Source organism: Podarcis erhardii (genome assembly GCF_964252035.2).
Source record: "Podarcis erhardii genome assembly, chromosome: 12".
NCBI lineage: Eukaryota > Metazoa > Chordata > Lepidosauria > Squamata > Lacertidae > Podarcis > Podarcis erhardii.
The window spans coordinates 46,684,594-46,705,529 of NC_138513.1; the positions used below are offsets into that span (position 1 = coordinate 46,684,594).

Genomic DNA, 20,936 nt, shown 5'->3' on the forward strand with positions numbered 1-20,936 from the left:
AGTCCTCCGGGCAGCTACTGCTGCCGCCCCTGGTCTCTGAGCTGCCCCCCACTGCCCCAAAGAGAGGTGCCTCCTCACACTGCCCCACAGGGGCCTGGGACTTGTCTGTCCATTCCCAACATCAAGAGCTGGTGGACTGTCTGGCTGGGCTTCCTCATCCACTTGCCTGCTTGCTCCAAGGCCACCTCAGCTCCTGGCAACCAGCACCCCCCGGCCAGCCCCAGAGGCACCATTCGCCTGGGGAGCTTGCAGCCAGGGCTGCTGCAACAAACAGCAGTGGAAGCCTTGGGGAGGCAGAGATGTGAGAGGACATCAGAGGAGAGAGGGAAGGGGAAAGGGACAGTGTTGCCCGTAGCACCCCTGGCCATCATTCAAGGCACCCCAGGGTGCCATGCCACACCGGTTGAAAACCACTGTTTTAGATCATGGGCAGGCAAACTAAGGCCCAGGGGCTGGATGCGGCCCAGTTGCCTTCTAGATCCGGCCCGTGGACGGTCCAGGAATCAGTGTGTTTTTACATGAGTAGAATGTGTCCTTTTATTTAAAATGCATCTCTGGGTTATTTGTGGGGCATAGAAATTTGTTCTTTTTCCCTCAAAATATAGTCCGGCCCCCCCACAGTCGATGGCATTGGTAAAATAGAATCTGGGCCCGCCCCCTTGTCCTGCCCTCCATTCTTGCACAATTTGCAGAACGAAAGCTTACTCAGTGAGGCTGTTTTCCCAGCGATCTGTTGGTGAGCAGCTGTTCCTCTTTATCTCCCAAAACCCTTAAAAACGGGACTTCCCGTTCCTAGAATGTTGAGACGTGACGCACTTTTAAATTTGGAAATGGAATAAGACCGAGCTGCAAAGTAGTCATAGGGGGAGGTGAGCTCTTAATATGTCATTATATCTGTATTTTGAGTCTGATTTGGTAAATCTACCCTGGAAAGGCTAATGTTTGATGCAACCAGTCTGGGAAAATTAATGAGCAAACGCCAAGATTTGATTTCATTGGAACTGAGAGAAGATGGTGTCTGCCGGCAGAGAAATGAATTTTGGATTGATTTGGCACAAACGCCAGTGTGTGAGGAGATACTGCAACAACAGAGGAGAATCATACACATAAAATCCACACAGAAACACATCACTGCTTACTTCAACTCGCTTGTGGAAACAACTCATAGGCCATGAAAGAAGGAAGGTCAAAAACAAGAAGATTTAAAGGAACTGTTGGAAAGACTATCCAAGGCAACAGAGATGAGAGATGATCAGAGGCCCGCTGAACTTGAAGCATGGGAAGTCTCAACAAAAAAATTTATAACTTAGGCAGAATATTTAGACTATTTGATATATATTTGTACAATTTGGAACATTTGATGTGATTTGACTGGATTGTTAAAATGGAAAACTTAATAAAAATGATTTAAAAAACAAAACAAAACGGGACTTCCCTCCTCCCTAAAAAAAGCTCCACATCTTTGACCTGGGGTAGATCATCACCAGATTTTAATTCTGTAAGTAGATCGCAGTCTCTTGGGAGTTGGCAACCCCTGCTGGAGATGAATACAGAAGAATTAAAAGAATGTGTGTTCTTTTCACCGTAGCTTTTCTTTTTTGTTTAATTAAAAAACTAATTACATGTTTCTGTGCTTCCCAGTACATGTATTTAAAAAAAAAAAAGTACAGCATGTATTAAACAGTTTGTAGTGCACTCGATCACTGTCTGTTCCCTTTGAAGAGCTGCTATGTCATTTGTGGCATGAAGTGAGGGGGGGGGGGAATACATGCCCCTGGCAAAACGGTGTTGCCTCGAACTCAAAACTATGGTGCAGATTTACTTTAAGCAATTTTAAAAACCACATACACAATGATTCCTATACAGGTACTGTTTTTTTTACTGCGAAGGGTCTTATTTCCAAAGAGTTCCTCCCGAGATTTGTGTTTTAACAACTCTTTAAAGGGATGACGCCGCGCACCAACGACAAGTTTCTCGCTTCAGTGTTATCACAATTGAAACAAAAAAAACATGGAAGACTAATTATTATTATTTTTTTACATTTGTTCTTCTTTACATAAAGAATCTTTTAAAAAGCATTTAGTAGTCCATTTCTGCTTAAAATATCCGTAAGCATGAGAAAGCGGAGAGAGAGAAAAATACACATTTTTGTACACCATGATCAGAAAGTTTACATTATAAATCTTGAAATTGCACTGTATTTAAAATACCCCCTGCCCAGAGTCAACTTCCACTTTTGAGCATAACTCTCCTCTGCTACTGACGGCTCCTGCTTGGCTTAGTTGCCAACTTGTGGAGGCCCTTCGGGGATGAGGGACGTGAAGAAAGTGGTGATGAAGGACCAGGCAGAAGCCATGAAGCCGGGATGCGGGTGCTCTGCGTTGACATCAACGACATCTTCACCGCTGTCTTCGTCAATCCCGTCGTCCATAAGGTGCTCCTTTGCAAAACAAATTCCCCAAGTGGTTTAATAATAATAATAATAATAATAATAATTTTTATTTATACCCTGCCCTCCCCAGCCAAGGCCGGGCTCAGGGCGGCTAACAAGCAGTAATAAAAACAAGTTGAATGAATACAACTTAAAAACAAGATTAAAATACAACATTAAAATACTGAAACATTAAAATATTAAAATGCAGCCTCATCACAGGAGGAGAAAAGGAAAAAGGAAAAAGAAAGAGGGGGAGGGAATTAAATTGGCTCCAAGCCAAAGGCCAGGCGGAACAACTCTGTCTTACAGGCCCTGCGGAAAGAAATCAGATCCTGCAGGGCTCTGGTCTCATGAGGCAGAGCGTTCCACCAGGCCAGAGCCAGTGCTGAAAAGGCCCTGGCTGAAGCTAATCTAACTTCCTTAGGGCCTGGGACCACTACGGGGTTGCTATATATGGACCTTAAGGTCCTCCGTGGGGCATTAACCATTTCAAATCAGAGGGATATAAATTGCAGTGATGGAATCATGTTATATATACAGAATTCTAGGATGTAGGGCTCTTGTTAGCCCAGAAATGAAAATCTGACCAGAGAAAAGACAAAATTGATGAACTACGGCAAGGTGGCCAGGCTGACAGGAAGAATTAGAAACCAGGAAGAGGCAGCCTTTCTTTAACGAAGAAGGGGGAAAGTTTATAATTCATTTGAAAAGCTACTGTAAACATTGGTAGGATTGACAGAAAACTTGTAGTAAAAATTTGAACTGTGGATTGTTATGAAACAGATGCAGAGGGGAAAATCATTACATTAAGATCCACAATGGGGGGAGTCTAAAGGGATTATATGTTTATGTAGTTAATTCATTTGTTTATGAAAAATAGAAAATGCAAAAAAAAAATATTTTTTTTAAAAAGGAAACCTATGATGTAGCCGGATATAATAATTTGGGAAAATTTGATAAAATGACAGAACTCAACATGATGTATCTGAAAAGTGCAATTCAACCATTTGATCCTACAGCCCTGTAGACCTTAAGAAAGTTCCACCATTCAAAGAAGCTGACAATTAGGTCCAGTCGTGGCCGACTCTGGGGTTGCAGTGCTCATCTTGCTTTATTGGCCGAGGGAGCCGGCGTACAGCTTCCGGGTCATGTGGCCAGCATGACTAAGCCGCTTCTGGCAAACCAGAGGAAACGCCGTTTACCTTCCTGACAGAGTGGTACCTATTTATCTACTTGCACTTTTGACGTGCTTTTGAACTGCTGGGTTGGCAGGAGCTGGGATAGAGTAACAGGAGCTCACCTTGTCACGGGGATTCGAACCGCCGACCTTCTGACCAGCAAGTCCTAGGCTCTGTGGTTCAACCCACAGCGCCACCCGCGTCCCAGAAGCTTACTCCCAGGTTAACTGAACATGGAATGGTAGTCTTAATTTAATTTCATTACCTTAATGTAAGAGCTCACTTTTAATGGAAGAGCTGTCAGCACATCTTAAAACTGCCAACAGTACCGCTCTCCAGCTATTTATTTTTTGGGAAGTAAACATGAATGTGCATCCACCTACCATCTCCTCAAGTCCAGCATTATTTACGTTTTGCCCATCGTGGTTCAGGTCTTCATTGTTCCCCGGAGGCTGTTGAAGTCCCTCTTGCCTGAATGGAAACCATCCGGCTTGGTGTCTGTTTTACAATACACATGTGCAAAGTTACTAGAAATCATACCTGCCTGACCTGAGAAAACAAATAGAATGTTGGCAATGGAACAGTGAAATACAGTGGTGCCCCGCAAGACGAACGCCTCGCAAGACGGAAAACCCGCTAGATGAAAGGGTTTTCCATTTTGGAGGCGCTTCGCAAAACAAATTTCCCTATGGGCTTGCTTTGCAAGACGAAAATGTCTTGCCAGTTCCTGCGGGGGTTTTTTCCTCCCCCCCCCCTTTTTCTAAGCCGCTAAGCCGCTTATCAGCTGATCCGCTAAGCCGCTAAAAGCCGCTAAGCCGCTAATAGCGCTAATCTGCTAAGCCGTCAATGGGCTTGCTTCGCAAGACGAAAAAACCGCTAGACGAAGAGAATCGCGGAATGGATTCTTTTCGTCTTGCGAGGCACCACTGTAGCTCTCCACTGGAAGGCTCATTCTTCAACCTGATTTGTAGAGAAGGAATAGACCAAATCAGATGGCAATAGTCACTAAAAATAGGAAGAGAGGTCCCTATTTAACCACACGTGGAACTGCATGACCTAGGCAAGCTTGCAGAAATTTTAGGAGTTACGAAAGGCTCAGTTTAAATCATTCGGATATTCTTGTTATTGGCAAAGTAAATTATTTACAGAAAAGCTGGTTTTACAGAAAAGCTCTGCACATCATGATAGACAGTAGAGCAATTAAGGCTCCGTCTCTGCCCTTAAAAATGGTTTAAGCTTATTAATGAATCTGAAACATAGCAGCAGATGTTGCTTCTGTAAAATATGGTTCAAGTTAATTCATAGGACAGAATGTAGATACACTGGTATTTTCTACTTTCATTCAGATGGCAAACGTAACCAAACATTAATAGTGCTGCTCATATATTCTTGATCCAACGCAGAGGGTACACATGAAGATCACAAACCCGTTTTCTCAGAGTATAAATAACCCACCACATGCCCACATACTGTGTGTGAGCTTAACGGACTGCATTGTTAGAACCCAATGCATACATCCTCAAGCCATGATATATTTGTTTATCAAAATCAGGATTAAATTCTACTCCCCATTGTGCAAGCACACTACACAACTTCAGATGCATGTGAACAGGGTGCCTGCCCAACTGATTTGTGTTGCTCATTCTAGAACGCTGCCCCTGCTCACAGAAAGCAATGCTCAAAATACTCAGATTCATTCTCCCTTCAGTTTGCATTAATAAAAGCTTCTTCTTTAAGATGCTCAGTCACTGATACTATATGTGCTGTTTCATCTGTTTCAAATAGGTCTTTGAAAACAATATAAGAAAATTCAGTTCCTATTACATGCCTCAGCCTCCTGAAGGAAACCAGTAAGATTCCATGTTGTTAGAGGTGTTAAAGAGTATTAATTTTGGAAATTAGAATGGCAAGCTCATACAACATACAGATATCACATGCTAAGTATTTATCTAAAAGTACAATTTTTAAATTAATTTTGTTTTTAACACATTTTAAATACAGTCATACCTTGGGTTACAGACGCTTGGGGTTGGGCGATTTCGGGTTGCACCCCGTGCCAAACCCGGAAGTACCAGAATGGGTTACTTCCAGGTTTCGGTGCTTGCACATGCACAGAAGCACTAAATCGCGCTTTGTGCTTGCGCAGAAGCGCCAAATTGTGACCCGCGCATGCGCAGATGCGGCGCTGCAGGTTGCGGACGCTGCGGGTTGCAAACGTGCTTCCCACACGGATCACGTTCGCAACCCGAGCGTCCACTGTACTAACAGAAATGAACTTCTAAAATGATTAGTTTTCCATCAGCCAAACTTTAAAGTTCAGATTCTGATCACGTAACTGACAAGAAAACCCTTGACCATTATTTACATGGATTAGGCTAATGGTCAAAGTTGGGGTGGAGCAGAGGAAAGCAATAGGGATTGGGAAGCCCCTTGTTCAGATCTCACTTTGGCCACGAATGGACTGGGCAAGTCACCATCTCCCTTGGGCAAACTCCGCTACACAGTACAGGGAAACCGATACAGTGGTACCTCGGTTTACGAACAGTCCTGTTTACGAACGATTCGGTTTACGAACTCCGCAAAACCGGAAGTAGTGTCCCGGTTTGTGAACTTTACCTCAGTCTAAGAACAGCAGCCGAACGGTGGAAGGGCACCGGCGGTAGGAGGCCTCATTAGGGAAAGCGCACCTTGGTTTAAGAAAGGTTTCAGTTTAAGAACGGACTTCCGGAACGGATTAAGTTAGAAAACCGAGGTACCACTGTACTGATCTGCACTGACTGTTGAAATGCTGTACTTGAGGGAGTGCTCTGTATTCAGACCAAAGTGCTGTGTATCAATCAGCAGCATTTACTCACAGGTAAACCAGCAGCATGGCTCCCATCACCATCACAAACCGACTGAAGGACGAATAGAAGTAGACAATGCTCAGGAGAATAGCCGCTCTGGAAAAGGTATACATCCAGTCGAGCCAGTCTCGGTTGAAGTCCTCCTCATTCATCACTGGGCCGCCTTGAGCATTCATCTGCACATTCTGATTGACAGGCCTGTTCTCCTGTGGGGCTACATTGGGTGCTGCTGGGGGCTCATTGGCAGGAGCATGTTCAGAGTTGGGGGGCTGCGGAACAGGGGGACTGTCTGATTCCATGCTGGGCGTTGCCTGGGCTGAAACTGCAGCTTGACTGTTGAGGAGTGCAAAAAACAACAACCGCCTTCATTAGGTATCTATGCATGAACATTCTTCGCAATCGTCAGCTGAACTACTCAGGGCAAATGCGTTCATAGCCTGGCACAGGTTACACTTCAATACTGCCCACTGCGGTGAATTCATAAAGCAATTTAAAGGTAAAGGGACCCCTGACCATTAGGTCCAGTCGTGGCCGACTCTGGGGTTGCGGCGCTCATCTCGCTTTACTGGCCGAGGGAGCCAGCGTACAACTTCCGGGTCATGTGGCCAGCATGACTAAGCCGCTTCTGGCGAACCAGAGCAGTGCACGGAAATGCCGTTTACCTTCCCGCCAGAGCGGTACCTATTTATCTACTTGCACTGTGACATGCAATGACAAGGAGAGGCCTGACCTAGCCACTGTGATCCATGCGACGGTCACCTCCAAACTGGATTATTGTAACTCGCTCTATGTGGGGCTGCCCTTGAGACTGACCCAGAAACTCCAGCGGGTGCAGATTGCCGCAGCGAGACTCCTTACGGGGATAACATTCACCTGTGCTATACCAGCTGCACTGGCTCCTGGTGGAGTACAGGATCAGGTTTAAGGGGCTGGTTTTAACCTTTAAAGCCCTATACAGCCTAGGACCTACGGGATCACCTCTCCTGGTATGTCCCATGGAGGACCTTATGGTCTTCAAATAAAAACATCTTGGAGATCCCAGGCCACAGGGAGGTCAGGCTGGCCTCAACTAGAGCCAGGGCTTTTTCGGCCGTGGCCCCAATCTGGTGGAACACTCTGTCACAAGAGACTAGGGCCCTGCGGGACTTGACATCTTTCTGCAGGGCCTGCAAGACAGAGCTGTTCCACCAGGCCTTTGGCCAAGGTACAGTCTAGGCCAACACGGAGCTGTGGCGTGGCATGGTGGCCTGTGACTTTCCGGCAGAACCCATCCTGAAAGCCAATGGATGGGAAGGCAAGGTCCTAAGAAGGCTCTTCATGATGAAACAATAATACATGAAACAATAATACAAATCAACTTTGTGGGAATGTTCAGGGAGGCAGGAGAGGATATATTGCTTATTAATATCCTTCCTAACTTGCGCTAACAAGTCCCTTTACTTAGCAGAGTTTTGCATTCCCCTTTTAACACATAAGTGGGTAGCTGGTTGCAGGCTTGTTTAAGCCTCTCACTATCATACAATTCAATACTGAATTGTATGTTCCTGGTAAGTCCCCTTTTATCCCTCTCAGAAGAATGAACACACGACAATCTTATTTAAAGTCAGTAAAAGAAGTTTGCCTACAACATCATCAGTTCACAGATGGATCCCTGAAGGTAGAATTAGTTACAAAATATATACATGTGGAGCTATCCCATATGGCAGTGGTGTCCAAACTTTTTTCAAAGAGGGCCAGATTTGATGAAGTGAAGGGCCACGAGGGCCGACCAAACGGTTGAAAGGGGGCCGGATTAAACTGCCCGCCAGGCCAGATTAGGCCCCCGAAACGGACTTTTGACATACCTGCCATATGGAAATAAGTCCCAGTGTCCTCTGTTGGCTGAAAGCCAACAGGGCATCTTTAGCTAAAAAGAGCTGTTGCTCCAACAACGGAAGATGTCAAAGAGAGTGCTGCGTGCCTTGTGCTTTTGCTACCTGGACAGGTAAGGTCACGCCCACCTCTAGTCACATGCAAGGGAAGTATTTCCCAGCCCAGGAGGAAACAGGAAGTTCCAACTGGCTGGACCAAACATCCCCTTGCATGTCCTCTCTAGGAAAACAAGGAATGTTGTATTTGACTGCTACTTAAGTATCACATCCCACAAACTTATATTCATTTTTCTCCAATATAAAGCATGAACCAAAAGTAAGGCTGCATTTGTAAGCATTTCTCACAAAGGAGAAATTATTCTGGTGAATGTTTGGGGGGAAATATGTTTTCACCTTAGATTTAGTTTACCAAAGCCCAGGGAAGGTAGCGTTGGCACTCACCTGAAAGGTGTTTCTGAGGGCGCACTAAGGCGGCTTCAAGCAATACTCGCCTGGTGGTGTCCCAGTGCCTACTCAAGAATAACAAAGTCTCGTCTCTATGTCTTAACTGCCACTCTGCTGTCTCAATACTAATTTAAAGAACGCACCGTTTGTACTTACTATTGCATGTAATACTGGCGGGCATACATCTGCTGCCACCAAATCATCTGCAGTGGGCTGAAAGCAGGGTACACAGGAAAAGCAGCTGGCACTCCTTGCCCAGGGAACTGGTTTCCTACATTGCTGCAGACAATCAAAGCGAATTACATGCCAGGTTGTCCGATACCAACGGAATATCCAAAGTTACATAGAACATGTTTCCCCACAAAGACAAAAGGAGATGACAGTCGTCTGCTTTTATAATAATAATAATAATAATAATAATAATAATAATAATAATTTATTATTTGTACCCCGCCCATCTGGCTGGGTTTCCCCAGCCACTCTGGGCGGCTTCCATAAAAACCAGAAATACACTAAAATATCACAGATTAAAAACTTCCCTGAACAGGGCTGCCTTAAGATGTCTTCTGAATGTCAGGTAGTTATTTATCGCTTTGACATCTGATGGGAGGGCGTTCCACAAGGCGGGTGCCACTACCGAAAAGGCCCTCTGCCTGGTTCCCTGTAGCTTTGCTTCTCGGAATGAGGGAACTGCCAGAAGGCCCTCGGCGCTGGACCTCAGCGTCCGGTCAGAACGATGGGGGTGGAGATGCTCCTTCAGGTATACTGGGCCGAGGCCGTTTAGGGCTTTAAAGGTCAACACCAGCACTTTGAATTGTGCTCGGAAACGTACTGGGAGCCAATGTAGGTCTTTCAAGACCGGTGTTATGTGGTCTCGGCGGCTGCCCCCAGTCACCAGTCTAGCTGCCGCATTCTGGATTAGTTGTAGTTTCCGAGTCACCTTCAAAGGTAGCCTCACGTAGAGCGCATTGCAGTAGTCCAAGCGGGAGATAACTGCTTTTAAGTCACTAAATCAGAAATCAGGTATTATGTGTTAACAGGGTGATTTCACCTGTGCACATTTTCCTTAAAATTTAATTTCCTTACTAAATTTAATTTAGCATTTTGCAAGCACGCAGAAATCTAGTGCTACAGGAAATTCAAGAGCATTTCAACACAGCCCCCCCCCCAACTGCAGGCCTCCTAAAGGTGTAATTAGCAACAACCAAAAGAGTTATCCTCCTTGTTAATTTAGACCAGGCTTCCTCAACCTTGGCCCTCCAGATGTTTTTTGGCCTACAACTCCCATGATCCCTAGCTAGCAGGACCAGTGGTCAGGGATGATGGGCATTGTAGTCTCAAAACATCTGGAGGGCCGAGGTTGAGGAAGCCTGATTTAGACCCTGGCAGGTTTTGTGTGTGTGTGTGTGTGTGTGTGTGAGAGAGAGAGAGAGAGAGAGAGAGAGAGAGAGGGACAGACAGACAGACAGACAGACAGAGTGATTTTCACTGTCATTTTCCATTAAAGTAGAAGATCACACTTTGGTATCATTTATCAAGACATAACACTTTACAGTAGAGGAAATATACTCATATAATATTTAGGAACAAGCGCTGTGTGCTACTTCACACCAAATGTGTGATAACATGTTACAACTACAGCATTTGCAGAGCAGAGTGTTCAGTTAGCAGGGTCAAGTACTAACGTGATTTTAGAAGAAGCTGGCATGATATAAAACCGTCAGCCGCTCATGTGCATTAAAGAGAATCTTAAAGAACAGAAATGCCCCATCTTATCTTTAAGGGCAACAAGTATTTACAGTGCTAGCAGTTGATGAAACTGTATTGCATCAGACAACAATTCCTATCTTAGAAAGAAAATTGGCTGCAAGATGCCACAGGAGACCTTGCTAATTCACAATATACTTTCAAGACTAAGGAGATGGGAGAAGTGGGGAGAATACTAGAAGTTCTGATGTACAATACAATACAATATAAAACTGTTGGGAGAATAATCTGATTCCATTATGCCACATGTGCCTCTACTTAAAATATTTTTGCTTGCGAAGAATACTTTGACTGTTTCCTAACAAAAGCATTTAAGGAAGCTATCAGTATTAGGCAACAAGAGTGCAAAAGAGTAGGTTTTTTGGGTTTCAATACACATTTATGTGTGAATTTGGGAATTTAATACACTACAGGTAGAGTTCACCAGAGTAGATACATTTTAATCAAGCAATCAGTTTTGCATCTTGTTTCAGAACAAGATAAAACATACTGGTTTGCAACCAGAGTTGCATAAACTCAAACCTCTAGGCTTCAGATGTTTACAGCCTTTTGAGAGACAGGAAAGTTGTTATGAAATTAAGGGTTTTTATTTGGCTCCCTCTGTATATGTGCAAGCGCACTTTTCAACATCACCTATAGGAGGCCTATATGCCTAGAATTTTCCAGAAGCAACTGGCAGTTACTAGATAGAAATGCCCCAGCAATGAGATGCAAAAGAAGTTTATCTGTTTGGTACAGTCTAAGTAGTCATAGGGACGTGGGTGGCGCTGTGGGTAAAACCTCAGCGCCTAGGGCTTGCCGATCGCATGGTCGGCGGTTCGAATCCCCGCAGCGGGGTGAGCTCCCGTCTTTCGGTCCCAGCTCCTGCCCACCTAGCAGTTCGAAAGCACCCCTAAGTGCAAGTAGATAAATAGGTACCGCTCTGGCGGGAAGGTAAACGGCGTTTCCGTGTGCTGCGCTGGTGCTGGCTTGCCAGAGCAGCTTCATCACGCTGGCCAGGTGACCCGGAAGTGTCTCCAGACAGCGCTGGCCCCCAGCCTCTTAAGTGAGATGGGCGCACAACCCTAGAGTCGGACACGACTGGCCAGGGGTACTTTTACCTAAGTGGTCATAATTTGTACGGAAGTAAATTAATCCATTTTTTCACATTTATAATGTTCGGGTATTTTTTACCTTTCATTTAAACAAAAAAGCAGGATAACAGTGCAATCTTATATAGCGACTCAGAAGTGATTTCCATGGAGTTTAATATGGCTTAGGTAAAGGTAAAGGGACCCCTGACCATTAGGTCCAGTCGCGACCGACTCTGAGGTTGCGGCGCTCATCTCGCTTTATTGGCTGCGGGAGCCGGCGTACAACTTCTGGGTCATGTGGCCAGCATGACTAAGCCGCTTCTGGCGAACCAGAGCAGCGCACGGAAACACTGTTTACCTTCCCGCCAGAGCGGTACCTATTTATCTACTGGCATCTTGACATGCTTTCGAACTGCTAGGTTGGCAGGAGCAGGGACCGAGCAACAGGAGCTCACCCCGTCGCGGGGATTCGAACCGCCGACCTTCTGATCAGCAAGTCCTAGGCTTGGTGGTTTAACCCACAGCGCCACCCGCGTCGCTTTAATATGGCTTACTTCCAGGTAACTGGGAACAGGAGAACAGCCTAAACACAACTGATAGAAGGGCTCTGGTTTAAGGTATGTCTATATATTTTAACACACCTGTATCAAATTCAGATTTCATTTCAAACCAGCTTATTTTTGAGACAGTCTGCTTTTTTATCAATCCTGCAGTTCACACATGAAAGTGAAACCTATTTAGTTTCTCCAAGTGTTCACAAATAAGTTTCTTTATCACATAGAGAAATGTTAGCATGAGCTAGGAGGTCACAGTAAACATAACTGCATCTGCAGATACAGCTGCCAACTATCTTCAACACTATTTTTTCTCAAAAAACAATGTGTCACCCACTAATCCCTCCCCCAAATTGATTTTTAACTCTTTGGAAGTAAAAATGATCCAGGAACAAAAAGAGTTGCCTTGAATTATTATTTTAATGAACGACGGAAGCTGGAAAAAGCGAATAACCTCAGTTGTGACCCTGACCAGTTTCCCTCTCTAAGAAGTGAGCACATTTTTTGTCCTTCACTTTAGTCACCCTAGAACAGAACAAGTGAAAAAATAATCACTGAAGGCATCTTCTTTTGATGTATGGCACTTGCAGATGTATTCCATAAACTGCTATGCAACGGATAAATCTTGAAGGAAAGGCCTATCAGATGCTGATGAAAGCACTGATAAAAGCACCAGATGCTTAGAAAATTGCTCAACACAGCAATGACGAAGAGCATCATTAGCAAACTTAAAAGTTAATCATTCTACACTTGGTGGTGGGGAAATACAAGTTATTCATGCACAGAAATTTTGTAAGAGCCCTTAGGTATACTGATTACCTGTTTTGTAAACTGCGCTGGTGTTTATTTCTACCACCGAGCGGCGTATAAATTTTACGAAATAAATTCACTAAACAAATACAATAAATGGAAGCTTGTTTGTTTTGCAAGGAGAAATCCGCTGCCTTTTTCTCCAACCTGGTTAGCGTCCACAGGACTTTTAACATTTCAGCCCAACATAATCTTGCAATACAGTTTTGTTATTACAGTAAAGGTAAAGGTAAAAGGACCCCTGACCATTAGGTCCAGTCGTGACCGACTCTGGGGTTGCGGCGCTCATCTCGCTTTGGTGGCCAAGGGAGCTGGAGTACAGCTTCCAGGTCATGTGGCCAGCATGACTAAGCCGCTTCTGGCGAACCAGAGCAGCGCACGGAAATGCCGTTTACCTTCCCACCGGAGCAGTACCTATTTATCTACCTGCACTTTGTGCTTTCGAACTGCTAGGTTGGCAGGAGCAGGGACCGAGCAACGGGAGCTCACCCCGTCGAGGGATTCGAACCGCCGACCTTCTGATCGGCAAGTCCTAGTCTCTGTGGTTTAACCCACAGCGCCACCCGCGTCCCTGTTATTAAAGTACCTTGCAAGAAATGAATCATCACATCATCATTTTATTTGTCGCCTTTCCGTAGTTGAAACTATGCTCAGCGTGTCTTACAAAATGACAAAATTTACGTGATTACAAACATAACAGAAGTCATAAACAAGAAATAAAACACATCAAAAAGCACACAACCTTATGGAAACAATTTCCACATAAATCATAAGATCTAAAACTAAAGATACAACAACAATATCAGTAACAGCAACAGCTCTCTCAAACCCCCGTATACAATACTCCAGCCCAAGAATCTGTTCAACAGCCTCAGCTTCTCTAGCTGGAGTCAGAATGCTTGAACAAAGCTCTTGCAAAAAGCCCTTCAGCATTTCACTTACCCTTGCATTATATAAGGGAACGGGTGGCTCTGAACAGGATTGCTCTGTGCCAGGTTGCGATGTCTTACACCATCGGTGCCAGCGGTATGTGAAGATTCTTGAGATGGCGAAGGAGTCGTCGATCCTGAATGTTCTGAACTCTTTTTGTAAAAAAAAATGCAAACGATAATTTCCATCAGATGTAGAAAGGATTCTGATTTATGCTGAATAGTTTGGTCCCCCAAACTTTGCAAAAACGAGTATTTCACATTGCATACCTAGAATCATAGAGTTGGAAAAGACCACAAGGGCCATCGAGTCCAACCCCCTGCCAAGCAGGAAACACCATCAGAGCACTCCTGACATATGGTTGTCAAGCCTCTGCTTAAAGACCTCCAAAGAAGGAGACTCCACCACACTCCTTGGCAGCAAATTCCACTGTCAAACAGCTCTTACTGTCAGGAAGTTCTTCCTAATGTTTAGGTGGAATCTTCTTTCTTGTAGTTTGGAACCATTGCTCCGTGTCCGCTTCTCTGGAGCAGCAGAAAACAACCTTTCTCCCTCCTCTATGTGACATCCTTTTATATATTTGAACATGGCTATCATATCACCCCTTAACCTCCTCTTCTCCAGGCTAAACATGCCCAGCTCCCTTAGCCGTTCCTCATAAGGCATCGTTTCCAGGCCTTTGACCATTTTGGTTGCCCTCCTCTGGACACATTCCAGTTTGTCAGTGTCCTTCTTGAACTGTGGTGCCCAAAACTGGTACCTCTCACACCTGAAGTCAATACACTTTCCCTGAACCATTAGGTTCGCAATTATTCTCTGTGACTTCTTGTTGCTGTTTTCCTTTAAGACTCTTGAGTAAATAAAAATCCTAGCCTGCTTCCTTAGTAAGGGGCAACATATCTTTGTTTAAATGAAAATTTTCCTCACGTGGGAAAAACATCATGTGTAAAGCAGTTCTTGCTATTAAGGGGGGGAAGATCACAATGACTTGCGGGGGGGGGGAGAAATAGCATTCTGCAAAGTGGGTCTGTATTCCTATTCTGAGTGAAAATATCATAATTACACACTAATTATTTGGGGGGAGGGGAGCAGACACGACAATGTCAGTACACCTAGGATCCCCAAACACAGCAGCATGAAAAATAGCAAGTTTTTCAACAGTTTGAGTAGTCTAGGGATTTTGCAGTTCCATTATACACCCCAGGACCTGTTTCCTCTTGGGATCATAGTCAAGCACTTTGATACTGAAACACTGCCATGCTGTCATCATATTCCTGTCAGGATTTATTATAGTAAAAGAGCATTGTTGACAGAGCTTTAATGATTGCACCTTACACAAAGCCAACTCACCGAGCTGTTGCTAGGTGCTGACGATCCATTGTTTTCCCTAAGGGTATCAGGCTTTGGAGAATTTGGGGGTGTCCGTGAAGAACATACTAGATGAACCATATGATACTCATCTTGCTAAAATAAAAAAGTGAGCAGTTTTAGCAGAAAAAATAGGCAATTTTTAAATACAATTTTGGTATATACACATTACAGCTGAACGGTTCAGAGGCAAGTAAATATTTTACACTGTTACTTGAAGAATAAAATATATTTCAGAATATTTATTGGAAAAATATGTATTAGAGAAGTCTTATACCAGGGGTCGGCAAAGTTTTTGCGGCTTGGGCTGGTTCATGGTCCTGCAGACGCCGCAGTGGGCCAGAGTGTGTGTGCGCACACATGCATGCGCAAACACTATTTCTGGCGCTCCTTCCAGCACGGAAGAGGCGTTGTAGTTTCCCATTGGCTGCAGGAGCTTCCTGCAGCCAATAGGAAGCCGGCCATCGTCACAGAAGGCGGTCCCTGCTTTCCTCTGTGGCAGTTTAGCACGGCGCATGGGAGCCAACCGAGTGGGCAGTGGGGGTCCATGGGCCTGTTAAATGACTCCCATGGGCTGCTTGTGGCCCATGGGCCTTAGGTTGCTGACCCGTCTTATACTAAGATTTTTGTTCTTAAAAATGTACACAAAAGAGGAGAACCAGAGTTGCACTTTTTAACATAGCTAGTCCTTCCGTTCAAAATCCAATTTTCTAATTAAAACTGATGAACTTCCCCCCCAAAATCTGCCCTTCCTCTGGTGACAGACGGGTGAATCATTTCACCAAAGAAAAGCTTATTTATCAAACTATAGATAAGTTGCATTTTCAAAATCAACGGCCAAAGCAATTACTCATCCGAGCTGTTCTGTCAGAATCAATACCTGCATTTAGAGAAAGGCACATCTGTCTATTCTACAGGGATTCCAGCTAAAAAGCTCCCAGAGAGCAAACCGTTGCAAGTCACAAAGCTTATGGCAACTCATCCTGCAGTGGAATTCAAACCTTCTATCTACAGGGAATCCCTAAGCTCAATCAATATTGATTAGTCTGTGATCAAACTTCTGAATGTGTGCAACAGACTCCCTGTACATTTCAGGAGAAATGTGCTCCAGGGTACACCTGCGCATGAAAATTGTGAAAACTTATTAACCACAAATTGAGAGTGCGCATAGAACATGGCCTGTGCTCCCCTGAATTTCAGCAGAAGATCCTATTACCAATCTTCTCATCAAGAAAACTGTTAGTTTCCAAGGAAGGCTGGTGTTTCAGAAACAACAGTTTAAACACACTGTCTTTATGAGACAAATGTATTTTTCTCCCATAGGCACTGATTTTTAAAGGGGCCCCTGACCGTTAGGTCCAGTCGCGACCGACTCTGGGGTTGCGGCGCTCAAAATTACAAAAAGAAAATAACAATATTTGCTCACTGTACATTCTTCTTGCCTTCCCAACAATTTCCCACCACCCCATCATGTATTTACTGCTTATTTAATCTCCATTTTCCTTTTAATCATCAATAATATATTCTCTTATAATTGTCCATCATAACACAGAAGTCATTCAAGTCCTGCCACTGACTTTATATTATTACAGTAATCTTTAAGATACTTTTTATACATGTCCCATTTCTGAATAAATATTTGTTCAGTGTTGCCTCTCAGTTTTTCTGTCATTTTTGCCCATCTGGCAAACTCCATCCATTTACTTTGCCACTCCAGCCTTCTTGGGGGTTTCTCTCCTTTCCAATTCATTGCGATTAGTATTCTTGCTACTACAATGGCGTACAAGACTATTTCTCTTGCAATTTTTGGCATGTCTGGGCCAAGTACCCCTAGGAGAAAAGCCTCCGGCTTTTTTGTAAAAGATACCTTAATCATTTTTTTAAGCTCATCATAGATTACATTTTTAAATTCCTTAATTTTCTTGCATGTCCACCACATGTGAACCAGAGGTTATACCTGGAGAAAGTTACTGGCATGCCTTTCTTACACAGATATTGTATGGACGACCAATGTATGTGAAATGCTTTGAAAACTCAAAGCGTCCTGCATAAATGTGAAATATTATTTGTATCGTTAAGTAACTCCAGGTTCATAAACAAGGACTCCACTGTGAATCAGGTATGGAAATGAAAATTGCCTCATGTGCTCATCGCTGGGCCAAAGGTGCCAACAGAGAGCCTGCAGGTGTGTAAGCACCTGAATCACAGTCACCAGATAGTACAGCAAATTACTTGGATTCATAAGAAAGCAAATAAAAAGAGCTTGAATTTTATTCTAGCAAGTCACACCTGCGTCTTGCAATATCTTCCGGTTTTTATTCAATTAAGAGTTAAATCAGAAGGGATTTAATGCAAAAAGGGGAGGTCAAGATATTCTTGCATCCTCTTGGAATTTTAAGAAAATCCACTTAAGTATCAAGCTAGTTTTTCCTACCTCGTCATTATTATGGGCCTCAACACACGCCCAAGCTTCCTTTTTGAGCAATGAGTCACCTTGGAGATTTTCACTTATTTATCCACAATATTTTGACTTTTTCATCTAGCGTGTGTGTACTAATTGCTACATGCACAAATCTGAGCATCTCTATGCTGACACCTTTCAGTATTTTCATACTGTATCGGATAGAACCTGGAAAAGTAGCTTTAGCATATTCATTTCACATCTGCAGAATGACAGCATTTAAATTGGGACTGCTTTGGAAGATATAAATCTTAGTAGTAAAAGTGATGTGTCGTGTGCACGTTGAACTTCAAGACACGTATCCAGAAATATTGCAAAGACAGTGGGACAGCAAAATCTTACCTTTAAATCCTCAGCATGAATACCTGTATACCAGTTAGGACATTGCGTCCTTTACCTGCAATCTCAGTAGCCGGCGACTAATATCAGTGTAATAAACTAAAATATATACTGCAGTAATTATTTTGCTTATGTAGTTAGCTAATCAAATCATGTTGCCCCCATTTTCCTACATGCAATTGTACAATATTTGAATTGCATCTCTCGCCCACAGCAGTAGTCACTACGCAATTTAACAGAATTTTGTACAGCATTTGTTTTATTTTTACAAGTGGCGATTGTACGTAAATGCAAGTTGTGAAAGTAAAGCTTACTTTTCTGAGAATATCTTTCAGCTGAAGGTGATCAGGAAGCAACCTGCCAGAATACACCAGTCTCTGATCCTTCGTAGACTAAGAGATGGGACAAATGGAGAATTCTTATTTTCCCCCCCCCCAACCGTACTGCTTTAGAGGTGGAAACAATCGTATATGAAGACTTATCTTAAATTCTTGTTGCTGATGGTTAACATTTGAGATGCACATAACTTATTTTTAGAATTCCAGTTTCCACATGTTATACAGAACTAAGCACACTTTCACCTTTTGTCATTAGCACATTTCCTCAAACTAATCTTTAAAGTCAAATGCATGTGAATACTTAATGTCCTATACTTCTCAAAATAGCTTCTCCTTCCCCTTTATCAAACGCATCACCAATAAAACCTGAGGTCAAGGAACAAGAACAAATGTACTTTGGTTAAAAGTTGTCATTTTAAAGTATTGGCTGTTGCTAAATTTAACGGTAAGCACTTGGAGCAACATTTTAAATATAAATATAAATGCAGCTTCCCTTGAACATGAGATTTGTGGCTAAGATTGAGATCACTAACACAGTGAGGTTACAAAGGGAAGTTGTGTCCTACAGTTTTCCCACACAGTTGAAAATACACTTACCGTATTTTCCCATGTATAAGACTATATTTTTTCAAGTTTAAAATTGGGGGTCGTCTTATACACCGATAGTGCATATGGGGGATTTCTTTATTGGAGTCCCCAAAACAGGAGTCGTGTTATACATGGGGGCGTGTTATACACGGAAAAATACAGTACGCTTCCACAGCAGTACTTCTAACTGATGTAGCAGTTATGAATGCTTTCTATGAATATGAGCTTTTTTATGACTGCATCTGTTGATACTTTTGCTATAAAATAGATTGGAGTCAGTTAGATTGAAGGCACCCTGATTTCCACCCCAAAAAGGTGATGACAGAGCAGTGTAGCAGTGACCCTTGTATCAAGGAGTATTTCCGAAAGAGGGATATTTAAGTTGTTTTATATGCATTTACTCTTCAGTAATGCACATCAGGGTTTAGGATCCAGTTACAGAAATGCTCCCTCCACTGCAAGTCCCTGAAGAGCTCGCCCTATGTCATAAGAAACAGGAGGTTGCCACTGGAAGGAAATATTGCCTGCAATTGCACAGATTAACAGATCCTGGTGCAAAGAGTGGGGTGGGCAGATCCTGGATAAGAAAATGAAGGTTGCAATGCCACGCACACTTACATTGGAGTAAGACCTACTGCCTCGATACCTGGCAAACAGATTCAGAGCTTTCATTTCATTTTATTTTTTAAGTCAGACTTCGGCCCATCTGGAAAGAAAGTTATGAAGCAAAATGTGCAGACATCCATTGAAGAAATTTCTATGAAAGGAGCTGGCCTGTCTGCTCTTATCTGTCAGTGCTTTTAGTCAAGGAATGAAGCCAGAATATGGATAATTTGCCTGGACTTTGGCCAATAGGAATCCCTGGGGTTCTAAAAAGCTTTCGTTTCCCCCTCCCCTTTAGCACACTTTTCCTGCTTTTGTCTTATTTTTCAAGTTGTCCTTGGAATCTTCAAAGTTTGCCCTTCATTTTGCCCCAAAAAGCAGGATGCATCATAGTATGTAACACTCAGAGGGAGATCACCAGTCTTGGCTAATCTCTTGCCCAGTTAACCAAAAGTGTAAGGACACGAATATGCAGGCATTTCTGGGCCATTTTGTACAGTTTGTGCATTATGCAAGGAAAAACCTAACTATACCATTCAGCTAGAGGTGCAACCAATCTCAGCTTCCTGCTGAGAAAGCCTATACAACACACATACACAAACATACATTTATTGCATTCACCACTTTACATTTTTAGGTGTCCAGCTTAAAGCTTCTTTAAAATACACCTAAACAATATGCAAAGCGACCTTCGCTGTATGTATTGTTTGCTGAAATAAGTTTTCTATAGGAAAGATGGTGGGAAGGGAAGGGAAGGGAAGGGAAGCGTGGGGAGAGCACTGCTGCTCGGAGGATGCCAAATCAAGGCAGGAACTTGCAGCAATAACTGAAAAACCTGTAACTTCGGTACTGAAGAAAAAGGACAGGCAAGGGCAGAGGATGCTTGAGTGCCACCTGATGGAGGGTGACCATTTGGTCTCAGAAAAATTCCGAGAAGGGCCAGCAACTAGTGGCTGTGTACGGGATGCCAGGCCAAGAAGGGAATCTTGCTAGCTTATTGAAGCGTATTTTGGAGTAGTGGGGTTTTTCAGCACTGCAAGAGAACATGAGAAGGCCCGGCTTGTTGGCCAGGGTGCCAACGCCCAGGAGACAGTGTCTCTCCCACTGTGTCTAGAAAAATGTTTCCCAACCTTGGTCCTCCAGCTGTTTTTGGACTACAACTCCCATCATCCCTTGCCACTGGTCTTGCTAGTCAGGGATGATGGGAGTTGTAGTTCAAAACAGCTGGAGGCACAAGGTTGGGAAACACAAACAGAATTATAACTTAGGGACAGACGACAAGCGGCTGTGCTGCCCAGCAGCGCACCCTCGGGGCTTTCCCCTTTTCCTCCT

At 43.6% G+C, this 20,936-nt stretch overlaps 1 protein-coding gene and 1 long non-coding RNA gene across 3 annotated transcripts in view; one reads left to right on the forward strand and one right to left on the reverse strand.

Annotated features, from left to right (window-relative positions):
* LOC309326292 overlaps nucleotides 1-1,857 on the forward strand; it is a 300,370-nt gene extending 298,513 nt beyond the window's left edge. Inside the window, exon 2 of the long non-coding RNA XR_014150270.1 lies at nucleotides 864-1,857. This is a non-coding gene — a long non-coding RNA (uncharacterized lncRNA). The remainder of the gene's footprint in view (nucleotides 1-863) is intronic.
* Nucleotides 1,574-20,936, reverse strand: part of HERPUD2 (HERPUD family member 2) — a 22,324-nt gene continuing 2,961 nt past the window's right edge. Inside the window, exons 1-8 of one of the 2 annotated variants that reach the window (XM_081834837.1) lie at nucleotides 19,620-19,688; nucleotides 18,390-18,467; nucleotides 15,258-15,371; nucleotides 13,920-14,059; nucleotides 8,930-9,052; nucleotides 6,468-6,791; nucleotides 3,996-4,110; nucleotides 1,574-2,440 (exon numbers count right to left, since the gene is read on the reverse strand). In XM_081834837.1, coding sequence (XP_081690963.1) covers nucleotides 2,279-2,440; nucleotides 3,996-4,110; nucleotides 6,468-6,791; nucleotides 8,930-9,052; nucleotides 13,920-14,059; nucleotides 15,258-15,371; nucleotides 18,390-18,467; nucleotides 19,620-19,673 — 1,110 coding nt within the window. In that variant the 5' untranslated portion in view covers nucleotides 19,674-19,688 and the 3' untranslated portion in view covers nucleotides 1,574-2,278. Of the gene's footprint in view, nucleotides 2,441-3,995; nucleotides 4,111-6,467; nucleotides 6,792-8,929; nucleotides 9,053-13,919; nucleotides 14,060-15,257; nucleotides 15,372-18,389; nucleotides 18,468-19,619; nucleotides 19,689-20,936 lie in introns of those variants that run through there. The other variant, XM_081834838.1, reaches the window with a different exon arrangement.